At 39.7% G+C, this 12,595-nt stretch overlaps 1 protein-coding gene across 2 annotated transcripts in view; it reads right to left on the bottom strand.

The window, feature by feature from the left end:
• Positions 1–12,595, bottom strand: part of LOC115148894 (UV radiation resistance-associated gene protein) — a 161,027-nt gene that overhangs the window by 137,178 nt on the left and 11,254 nt on the right. Inside the window, exons 3-6 of one of the 2 annotated variants that reach the window (XM_029691191.1) lie at positions 8,730–8,764; positions 5,162–5,323; positions 4,939–5,013; positions 4,739–4,824 (exon numbers count right to left, since the gene is read on the bottom strand). In XM_029691191.1, coding sequence (XP_029547051.1) covers positions 4,739–4,824; positions 4,939–5,013; positions 5,162–5,323; positions 8,730–8,756 — 350 coding nt within the window. In that variant the 5' untranslated portion in view covers positions 8,757–8,764. The remainder of the gene's footprint in view (positions 1–4,738; positions 4,825–4,938; positions 5,014–5,161; positions 5,324–8,729; positions 8,765–12,595) is intronic. The other variant, XM_029691190.1, reaches the window with a different exon arrangement.

Below are 12,595 nucleotides of genomic sequence, written 5' to 3'. Positions count from 1 at the left end.
AAAATGTAAAAGTAAAATTGAATATTTAAAAATGTAAATATTGCATTAATTGTCTGTGTATCAAGTTAACAAACCATTATTTAGTTAATCAAAGTTTAATATATTCATAATAGCTCATAGCCAAAACAGTTCAAATGCTAGAGACAAATTCATTGGAAGAAAATAAATTCAACATGCCACAAAGGCTTCAGAAACTGCCAGAAACTACCTTTCCTGTCTGACAAAGTACTAGGATGTTGTCTCTGGATGCATCTGAGAAGTTGAATATATATAAAACTTTGATAAACTTGAAATTATAGTTTGAAAACTTGATACACAGACAATGAATGCAATATTTACCATATAGAGTACCACAGTTTGAGTCATCATACCCATAATACCTAGCCATCAAACAGGGAAATGGTTCCAATCGTTTTTCCACCAATCATTTTCCCCATAGGGGATTTTAGAAACTGGGGTTTCGTGCAAGCTTACTCTGGAGTGACATTTTACATTTTTACATTTTAGTCATTCAGCAGATGCTCTTATCCAGAGCGACTTACAGTAGTGAATACATACATTTCATTAAAAAAATGTCTCCGTACTGGTCCCCCGTGGGAATCGAACCCAAAACCCTGGCATTGCAAACACCATGCTCTACCAACTGAGCCACACGGGACCCGTTTTGATAATCGTGTAAATCACTCAAGGACAAGGTGATTTTAACTTGCCTTTGTAAAGTATTCAGAACCTTTGACTTTTTCCACATTTTGTTACTTTACAGCCTTTTTCTAAATTAAACAGTTTTTTTTAACCATCAATCTACACACAATACCCCATAATGATGACGCAAATGTTTTGTTTTTTTACGTTTGCTAATAATTTAAAAAATGAAATATTACATTAACATGAGCACTCTGACCCTTTACTCAGTACTTTGATCAAGCACCTTTGGCAGCGATTACAGCATCGATTCTTCTTGCGTATGACACTACAAGCTCGGCACACCTGTATTTGGGAAGTTTCTCCCATTCTTCTATGCAGATCCTCTCAAGCTCTGTCAGGTTGGAGATGGAGCGTTGCTGCACAGCTATTTTCAGGTCACTCCAGAGATGTTCGATCAGGTTCAAGTCCAAGCTCTGGCTGGGCCACTCAAGAACATTCAGAGACTTGTCCCGAAGCAACTCCTGCATTGTCTTGTCAGTGTGCTTAGGGTCGTTGTCCTGTTGAAAGGTGAACCCTTCGACCCAATCTGAGGACCTGAGCGCTCTGGAGCAGGCTTTCATCAAGGATCTCTCTGTACTTTGCTCCGTACATCTTTGCCTCGATTCTTACTAGTCTCCCAATCCCCGCCGCTGAAAAACATCCCCACAATATGACGCTGCCACCACCATGCTTAACAGAAGGGATGGTGCCAATTTTCCTCCAGACGTGATGCTTAGCATTCAGGCCAAAGAGTTCAACCTTGGTTTCATCAGACCAGAGAATCTCGTTTCTCATGGTCTGAAAGTCTTCAGGTGCCTTTTGGCAAACTCCAAGCGGGCTGTCATGTGCCTTCTACTGAGGAGTGGCTTCCGTCTGGCCACTCTACCATAAAAGGCCTGATTGGTAGAGTGCTGGAGAGATGGTTGTCCTTCTGGAAGGTTCTCCCATCTCCACAGAGGAACTCTGGAGCTCCGTCAGAGTGACCATCGGGTTCTTGGTCACCTCTCTGACCATGGCCCTTCTCCCCCGATTACTCCGTTTGGCCGGGCGGCAAGGCCTACGAAGAGTCTTGGTGGTTCCAAACTTCTTCCATTTAAGAATGATGGAGGCCACTGTATCTTGGGGACCTTCAATGCTGGAGAAATGTTTTGGTACCCTGCTCAGAATCTGTGCCTCGTCACAATCCTGTCTTGGCGCTCTACAGACAATTCCTTCGACCTCGTGGCTTGGTTTTTGCTCTGACATGCACTGTCAACTGTAGGACCTTATTTAGAATTTACCACAGGTGGACCTAAATCAAGTTGTAGAAACATCTCAAGGATGATGAATGTAAACAGGATGCAGCTTAGCTCAATTTCGAATCTCATAGCAAAGGGTGTGAATACCTACAATTGAAGTCGGAAGTTTACATACACTTAGGTTGGAGTCATTAAAACTAGTTTTTCAACCACTCCACACATTTCTTGTTAACAAACTATAGTTTTGGCACGTCGGTTAGGACATCTACTTTGTGCATGACAAAAGTAATTTTTCCAACAATTCTTTACAGACAGATTATTTCACTTAAAATTCACTGTATCACAATTCCAGTGGGTCAGAAGTTTACATACACTAAGTTGACTGTGCCTTTAAACAGCTTGGAAAACTCCAGAAAACTATGTCATGTCTTTAGAAGCTTCTAATAGGCTAATTTACATCATTTGAGTCAATTGGAGGTGTACCTGTGGATGTATTTCAAGGCCTAACTTCAAACTCAGTGCCTCTTTGCTTGACATCATTGGAAAATCAAAAGAAATCAGCCAAGACCTCAGAAAACAAAATTGTAGACCTCCACAAGTCTGGTTCATCCTTGGGAGCAATTTCCAAACGCCTGAAGGCACCACGTTCATCTGTACAACCAATAGTACGCAAGTATAAACACCATGGGACCATGCAGCCATCATACCGCTCAGGAAGGAGATGCGTTCTGTCTCCTGGAGATGAATGTACTTTGGTGCGAAAAGTGCAAATCAATCCCTGAACAGCAGCAAAGGACCTTATGAAGATGCTGTAGGAATCAGGTACAAAAGTATCTATATACACAGTAAAACGAGTCCTATATTGACATAACCTGAAAGGCCGCTCAGTAAGGAAGAAGCCACTGCTCCAAAACCGCCATAAAAAAGCCAGACTACAGTTTGCAACTGCACATGGGAACAAAGATCGCAGTTTTTGGAGAAATGTCCTCTGGTCTGATGAAACAAAAATAGAACTGTTTGGCCATAATGACCATCGTTATGTTTGGACGAAAAATGGGGAGGCTTGCAAGCCGAAGAACACCATCCCAACCGTGAAGCACGGGGGTGGCAGCATCATGTTGTGGGTGTGCTTTGCTGCAGGAGGGACTGGTGCACTTCACAAAATAGATGGCATCATGAGGTAGGAAAATTATGTGGTATATTGAAGCAACATCTCAAGACATCAGTCAGGAAGTTAAAGCTTGGTTGTAAATGGGTCTTCCAAATGGACAATGACCCCAAGCATACTTCCAAAGTTGTGGCAAAATGGCTTCAGGACAACAAAGTCAAGGTATTGGAGTGGCCATCACAAAGCCCTGACCTCAATCCTATAGAAGATTTGTGGGCAGAACTGAAAAAGCATGTGCGAGCAAGGAGGCCTACAAACCTGACTCAGTTACACCAGCTCTGTCAGGAGGAATGGGCCAAAATTCACCCAACTTATTGTGGGAAGTTGTGGAAGGCTACCTGAAACATTTGACCCAAGTTAAACAATTTAAAGGCAATGCCACCAAATAGTAATTGAGTGTATGTAAACTTCTGACCCACTGGTAACGTGATGAAAGAAATAAAAGCTGAAATGAATCACTCTCTCTACTATTATTCTGACATTTCACATTCTTAAAATAAAGTGGTGATCCTAACTGACCTAAGACAGGGAATTTTTACAGGATTAAATGTCAGGAATTGTGAAAAACTGAGTTTAAATGTATTTGGCTAAGGTCTATGTAAACTTCCGACTTCAACTGTATGTAAATAAGGTCTGTTTTTTTATTTCTAATAAATTTGCAAACATTTCTAAAAACCTGTTTTTGCTTTGTCATTGTGGAGTATATATTGCTGAGGGATTCATTTTTTCCATTTTAGAATAAGGCTGTAACGTGACAAAATGTGGAAAAAGTCAAGGGGTCTGAATACTTTCCGATGACACTGTATTCACCTGTATTTACCCCCCAAAAATGACATGCTAATTAGCTGCTAATGTGGCTATCATAAAGAACTACAAATGCCATGATCTGGACGATAATTATCTTTACCTCAATTCGGCATTATCTCTGGATTAACTATCTAATGTTAGTTAAATGCAGTAATAAACATTGTCAATTTAAGAAATTTAGACTATTCTGTGAAATGTCTTGTAAAAGTTTTAAATTGACACAACACCTGTTAGCTAGAGATGACATACAGGAGCTTGCAGGGATTTGTAGTTTTGCATGATGTCTACTTTTATGCTAATTAGCATTTTCAAATCTGAGAGTAAATAGAGCTGAATATATTGATATAGATTTTTTAACAGATTTACATGGTTATCAAACGTCAAGCCAGGGTAAGCCAACATGAAACACAGCCCTTATTTTAAGTGTTTATAAAATCCCTTATGGAAAAAATGAATTATGGAAAAACAATTGGAACGATTTCCTTACTTGACCGCTAGGTTTTATGGGTATTATAACATCGCCACTGTGGGGCTCAATGCTAATTGAATATATTAATTAATTAATTTAAAACTGAATGCAAAATTAATTAAATTTAGTTTCAAATCATGAAATACAAGTTCAATTTATTAATTAAATGGTTAAATTTGTGCATTACAAACAAAAAAATATGAAATTTAAATTCAATATCATAATACCAATTCAAAATTATGGAATTCAAATACAATTTCTGTTGGCACGGAAATCGCTCCATTCTAGCTGGACACATTGTCCTATGGGAGATGCTGTTAAGTGTCCAGCGTCTTGTGTGTGAGAGTGTTTGGTGGGTGCAGTCTGTTTCACCTCAGCAGAGAGAAGACACTGTAGGAGTTCCTCACTGAACTCTGGTCCACAAGGAGTAAACTGTTCTTCTTCCTTTCAGAGTGGTCCTGAAACAGGCACATTTCAACCTTACAATAACAAAACCAAACATAGAAAAACGTATTATAGAATGTATATGGTCTATATTAGGGACATAATTCCTGGATCAAAGTCAGCAGTACCTTATGATCAAAGTCACTTGCATAGTAGCCATCATTCAATCCAAATATGATTTCATTTGGATTCCTGGAGCGGATCTGTGGAGGAACAAAGCAGTGGCATTTAGTATGTCTGTATTAAAACAAGAGAAAGGCTGTTATTGTCTAGATGACTGCATGGATGCTGGTCAGCATACATCCCAAAGTAGCCTTCATTTTATGAGCGTGTGTGTGTTTACACACTGACCTGCTGCCCTGTGTATCTGAGCCCATCCAGGTTGACCTTCCACTCTATGAGGAGTGTGAACTGTTCCTCCCAACCGCCCCAGATCCTCACCACGAAGCAGGACACAGACGTGTCAAGGAGGTCCGGCAGCATGCCAAAGTCCAGGCTTCGCCATGTTGGATTCTGACAAAGACAGGCCAAGACAAGGGCTTACACAGCTGAATGAATGATCCCACTGGGATGGAACATTTTGATTAGTTCAAGTAATATTGCATCTGAAAACAACCAAGTGTTAATTTGTTCCAAGTGTTTAATTTGTTCAAATGACAAATCATAATGTGTGTCAGTAGTGTGTGTGAATTTGACTCGAGGTCACACAAAATGGTGCTGAACCAGGATGTTCATTTAACTGTCATGTAACTGTTGTCCCACTGACAAAAGTCTGGAAAAATATTTACAAACCCAACATCAATATCCCGAGGCAATTTGTCATCATAAAGGCTTAGCTTCTCCAACAAAACACCATATCTATCTCCCAGGGTTTCAGACGGAGCTCTATGTTTCTCTAACCTAGAGCCGGCGATATATCGAATTAATTCAAAATGCATGTTTTAGCGCGACATTCCAAATGCCTGTATGGCAAAAATCTATTTTTTTATTTTTATGAGTTGTCTTTTTGGTCTCGTCTCCTTCGCTCCTTCTGCGCACCTTTCCATTTGTCTCTCACAGACTCCCCCCAAGCCCCTCCCCCTGCCACTCACAAAGATTAGATCACTTCTTCCTCTGACAAGCGATTTCAACTCACTATTTTCATTTCAGGTTTGGTACAACAGAAATCGGCCATTTGGACACCAAGACATTATTTTACTGTAATAGAGGAGAAGTTAAAGGTTAACTACTCAAATTGCGCGCAGAACAGACACTACTACAATGGTAGTATCAATGAACATTGGTTCTGGAAAATGAATGCTCAGTTTGTTGCACGTGTTATTGCGGGACCATGTACCGCTAGCAGCATTTTAGCCAAATACTGTGACACTAGCCGTCTAGTCTGTTTTATAAATGTGCAATAAGCATAAAACACAATTATACAAGGAATTTGCAACTCGTTCCCATTCTGAGAAACAAGGTAGGCCACTTGATTTCAACATCTTAACAAAGTAGACAGGTTAGCATGCTGTTCAAACAGTTGGAGACGGACAGAAGGGTGTGATCATAACAATTCAACATTTCTACCAACCTTGTTAGCTAGCAAATAAATCCAAGTTGGCTAAACTTGAAATATAAAAAGATTAGCTGGCTACGCACTAGCACATGGGCTTGTGCTTCAGAGATTGATTAGGAGACCGCTGTTAGCAAGTCTCGTAAATAATGCCTGCTTACATGGTAGACATTATTAATGGTTCTCGTTAAATGTGTAACAAAAGGGCATTTTCATAGACAGACTTGAAATCCAGATCAGTGATTATTGCAAAAATGCAGGTTAAACTATTTTGATAAAACAATTACATTATTTGGGGGTCTTATGATTGCGGAAGGCTTACATTTAGCCTATGTATAATTTCACAAGGCCTGAATTCATTAGACTATTGTTGACTGTTAGAAATGCAGTATATTTGACTTTTAAAACTGTACAACAAAGGTTATTTAAAGTAAACATAGGTAACACTTTACTTGACACCATAACCATGTCATAACAGCTGACAACTTGTCATAATAGTTTTAATGCCCGAGAAGCTGGTGTTTGGAGGATATATTGGCATGGGTGTTGTTAGGCCGGAGACCAAGTCGACGGCCGGCTTTATCACTTTCATACAACCGGTTACCAACATATTCAACTAATGAAAAATCAAAATTAGTTTGATGAATTTATTCTAACCATTTCATCCTTCCACAATATAGTCACAAAACAAATCTAGGGTTGCTACCCAAGCCGGCTGGTCGTTTCGGTTGCGAGAGACGCGACCCATTCATTCAGTCTTTTTGTTCTGCATCTATGGACGCGACCCAGTCGTTCGTTCTAGATGTTCCATTGCCATACTGGCTGGCAACATTCTTATCCCTTTGCTTGCAAGTTAGCCAACTACGAATAACTTAGTCACGTGAAACAGTGCAGAAAGAATAACAACAGTAGCTGCATTTGTTTAAGCTGGTTTCTAGTGCCATTTATTTGGATACATCCATAACAATGAGCTATCGTTAATGAGGCACGATTTCGCCTGGCATAGAAAATATGCTCTCTCGTCAGGACACTTTTGTTCACAGGAGCTAGCCAAGAACACAGCTAACACAATCACTGCAAACGAGCTGCACTTCGTTTCATTTCACCTTTTTTCAGTGTAATATCCATTAAAATGCCAGCTGATTCATGTATTCGACAGATTGATTAACGCTGCCTGCCTCGCTCTCCCGTCCCGACTCCTATACGTTCCTTACTATGGGACAGTTGGAGATCGAATTTGAATGTTGAAACAATGTTGCAAATGTCGAAGATACAGACATTAAGATTTATACAAATCTCCACTGTTGAAAACTAAATGTTAGTCTAAAATAAAAATGTGAGATAATGTGTAGATGTTTTTTATAGTAGAGCTCAAGTTTCTAACTTCCCTGCCTGGGATGATGAGACAGTGGAATTTAACGTCAATAGATTTAGCCGGTGGTAACTTGTGGAATAGACAACCGCTGGAATGCGCTTTTTTATTTTTAACAAGGCAAGTCAGTTAAGAACAAATTCTTATTAGCAATGACGGCCTACACCGGCCAAATCCAGACGACGCTGGGCCAATTGTGCGCTGCCCGATGGGACTCCCAATCACGGCCGGTTGTGATACAGCCTGGAATCTAACAAGAGTGTAGTGACGCCTCTTGCACTGAGATGCAGTGACTTAGTCCGCCGCGCCACTCGTTGAAACCAATCAGTATTCAGGATTAAACCCACCCGTTGTATAATATGGTCATAACACGGTCATGACATACATTTAGACCTGTTGTGACATATACTGCGTTATTCTATGGCTGATTATTATGACACCTAAATAAAAGTGTCAAAACCCACAAAACCTACCACACAAAGCAAATCATTCCATTAGACCATGGCCTACTTGTCAACAGTATGTTTGTCATATAACATTTTCTGAAATTGAACATATTAAATTTTAATTGTAATTGTGCACACATTGATGTCAGACATGCACCTACTCCAGTGCTCTGTTGCTGATGACTGGGATGAATGCAGGAGCAGATTTCAGGAGCAGGACAAGACACCCTCTTTTTGACTGATGATTGACATAAAGGGCATGTATGTGATCGGCCTATCTGGCTTATATAATTATGATGGTCATAATGCTTCTTGACAGTGTCAAAGTGCATTTTCTTTGTCCAAGTAAAGTGACACAGGATGGTCATAATGCTTCATGACAGTGTCATAAAGTGTATTTTATACAAGTTATTTAAAAAAAAAACATGACTGTAAAGAATTCGTCACTACAAAGGATCTCTCAATCGTATTATTTATTCAAATGTGTTTTTTCCCCTGCCAAGAAGTTTCCTTTCGTTTGAAAGTTTGTTTCTGCAGCAAGGTCTTTACCTCCACCCCTGGACGCAGCAGATGCATTACTTTCTCTGAAAAATAAAGAAAATAAATCAGAATAGAATATGCTACAATGCAGTGACACCGCTAAAGAAAGCTGAAAATGAATTATAGCAATAGAACACTTTCACACACTCAAATACATTACAATCACGTTCTCAATGTTTCCATAACATTTCTCAACTATTCATGTAGCTAGCTAATTAGCTACTAGAGGTCGACCGATTAAATCGGAGCGGCCGATTTCAAGTTTTCATAACATTCGGTAATCTGCATTTTTGGACGCCGATTACATTGCACTCCACAAGGAGACTGCGTGGCAGGCTGACTACCTGTTACTGAGTGCAGCAAGGAGCCAAGGTAAGTTGCTAGCTAGCATTAAACTTATCTTGTAAAAAACAATCAATCTTAACATAATCACTAGTTAACTACACATGGTTGATGATATTACTAGTTTATCTAGCTTGTCCTGCGTTGCATATAATCGATGCGGTGCCTGTTAATTTACCATCGAATCACAGCCTACTTCACCAAACGGGTGATGATTTAACAAGCGCATTCGTGAAAAAAGCACTGTCGTTGCACTAATGTGTACCTAACCATAAACATCAATGCCTTTCTTAAAATCAATACACAAGTATATATTTTAAACCTGCATATTTAGTTAATATTGCCTGCTAACATGAATTTATGTACATAATTGTACATTGACATAACATTGAAGGTTGTGCAATGTAACAGCAATATTTAGACTTAGGGATGACACCCGTTAGATAAAATACGGAACGGTTCCGTATTTCACATAAAGAATTAACGTTTTGTTTTCGGATTTGACCATATTAAATGACCCAAGGCTCGTATTTCTGTGTGTTATTATATTATAATTAAGTCTATGATTTGATAGAGCAGTCTGACTGAGCGGTGGTAGGCACCAGCACGCTCGTAAGCATTCATTCAAACAGCACTTTCCTGCATTTGCCAGCAGCTCTTCGCTGTGCTTCAAGCATTGGGCTGTTTATGACTTCAAGCCTATCAACTCCCGAGATTAGGCTGGCAATACTAAAGTACCTATTAGAACATCCAATAGTCAAAGGTATATGAAATACAAATGGTGTGGAGAGAAATAGTCCTATAATAACTACAACCTAAAACTTCTTACCTGGGAATATTGAAGACTCATGTTAAAAGGAATCACCAGCTTTCATATGTTCTCATGCTCTGAGCAAGGAACTTAAATGTTAGCTTTTTTACATGGCAAATATTGCAATTTTACTTTATTCTCCAACACTTTGTTTTTGAATTATTTAAACCAAATTGAACATGTTTCATTATTTATTTCAGACTAAATAGATTTTATTGATATATTAAGTTAAAATAAAGTGTTCATTCAGTATTGTTGTAATTGTCATTATTACAAATATATATATACACACACACACTTCTCAAAAAAATAAAGGGAACACAAACAACACAATGTAACTCCAAGTCAATCACACTTCTGTGAAATCAAACTGTCCACTTAGGAAGCAACACTGATTGACAATACATTTCACATGCTGTTGTGCAAATGGAATAGACAACAGGTGGAAATTATAGGCAATAAGCAAGACACCCCCAATAAAGGAGTGGTTCAGCAGATGACCACAGACCACTTCTCAATTCCTATGCTTCCTGGCTGATGTTTTGGTCACTTTTGAATGCTGGAGGTGCTTTCACTCTAGTGGTAGCATGAGACGGAGTCTACAACCCACACAAGTGGCTCAGGTAGTGCAGCTCATCCAGGATGGCACATCAATGCGAGCTGTGGCAAGAAGGTTTACTGTGTCTGTCAGCGTAGTGTCCAGAGCATGGAGGCGCTACCAGGAGACAGGCCAGTACATCAGGAGACGTGGAGGAGGCCGTAGGAGGGCAACAACCCAGCAGCAGGACCGCTACCTCCGCCTTTGTGCAAGGAGGAGCACTGCCAGAGCCCTGCAAAATGACCTCCAGCAGGCCACAAATGTGCATGTGTCTGCTCAAAAGGTCAGAAACAGACTCCATGAGGGTGGTATGAGGGCCCGACGTCCACAGGTGGGGGTTGTGCTTACAGCCCAACACCGTGTAGGACGTTTGGCATTTGCCAGAGAACACCAAGATTGGCAAATTCGCCACTGGCGCCCTGTGCTCTTCACAGATGAAAGCAGGTTCACACTGAGCACGTGACAGACGTGACAGAGTCTGGAGACGCCGTGGAGAATGTTCTGCTGCCTGCAACATCCTCCAGCATGACCGGTTTGGCGGTGGGTCAGTCATGGTGTGGGGTGGCATTTCTTTGGGGGGCCGCATTGCCCTCCATGTGCTCGCCAGAGGTAGCCTGACTGCCATTAGGTACCGAGATGAGATCCTCAGACCCCTTGTGAGACCATATGCTGGTGCGGTTGGCCCTGGGTTCCTCCTAATGCAAGACAATGCTAGATCTCATGTGGCTGGAGTGTGTCAGCAGTTCCTGCAAGAGGAAGACATTGATGCTATGGACTGGCCCACTCGTTCCCCAGACCTGCATCCAATTGAGCACATCTGGGACATCATGTCTCGCTCCATCCACCAACGCCACGTTGCACCACAGACTGTCCAGGAGTTGGCGGATACTTTAGTCCAGGTCTGGGAGGAGATCCCTCAGGAGACCATCCGCCACCTCATCAGGAGCATGCCCGGGCATTGTAGAGGTCATACAGGCACGTGGAGGCCACACACACTACTGAGCCTCATTTTGACTTGTTTTAAGGACATTACATCAAAGTTGGATCAGCCTGTAGTGTGGTTTTCCACTTTAAATTTTGAGTGTGACTCCAAATCCAGACCTCCTTGGGTTGATAAATTGGATTTCCATTGATTCTTTTTGTGTGATTTTGTTGTCAGAAAAAGTATGTAAAGAAAAAAGTATTTAGTAAGATTATTTCTTTCATTCAGATCTAGGATGTGTTGTTTAAGTGTTCCCTTTATTTTTTTGAGCAGTGTATATTGTTTTTTTAATTAATTTTTTTGTTTTTATTATTTTTATTTTCAATTTTTATTTATTATTATTATAAAATGTTTTCATTATTATTTATATATTAAAAAAAAAAAAAAAATACAAATTAAAAATAAAGAAATTAAAATATTAAAAAAAATTAAAATAAAAATCGTCCGGTTAATCGGTATCAACTTTTTTTGGTCCTCCAATAATCGGCATCGGCGTTGAAAAATCATAATTGGTCGACCTCTATTAGCTACCATCTAGTTACTGTTTGTTTAGCTAACGTTAGCTGCCCTATCACTGAATATGGTGGTGGTGTACAAAACTACAGTAAATAAACCCATGCATTGTTGAGGTAACAGTTCATATGATTCAATCTATATACAATGCTAATTGTACTAACGAATTATAGAAGAGGCCTGTTTATTAACTGTAACAAAAAACCATGGACAGCTAACGCTGAGATAGCTAACGTTTAGCATGCAATAGTTAGATTCACATTTCATAAAAAGTAACCTAAAATACATATTATTAGCATGTAAAAAAAAGTTTGTAAAAAAATATATATATATATAAATATGAACCAAAACGATTATACTGAAAATGTATTTAATCTGAGACGTCTCATTGACTTGGCTATACATCAAAATGTAGATAAACATGTTCTCTTTAGATTTCTGAAACGAAACCATACTTATAAATGTTACAAACCTGAAAACAGAATGAATAAGGAGCCATGGACAATTTACATTTTTTCACTGAGCTTCTTTTCCTGTTTCTTTTCTTCCAACGTATGAGGTGAGCGCCTGCAGCTAACTGTTCAAATGTCTCCCCCTAGTGGTAGCACTAAGTATACATGTATATTAAA

The sequence above is a fragment of the Salmo trutta genome, chromosome 15 (assembly GCF_901001165.1).
Source record: "Salmo trutta chromosome 15, fSalTru1.1, whole genome shotgun sequence".
Classification (NCBI taxonomy): Eukaryota; Metazoa; Chordata; class Actinopteri; order Salmoniformes; family Salmonidae; genus Salmo; species Salmo trutta.
This window is presented reverse-complemented; position numbering and strand designations above follow the sequence as displayed.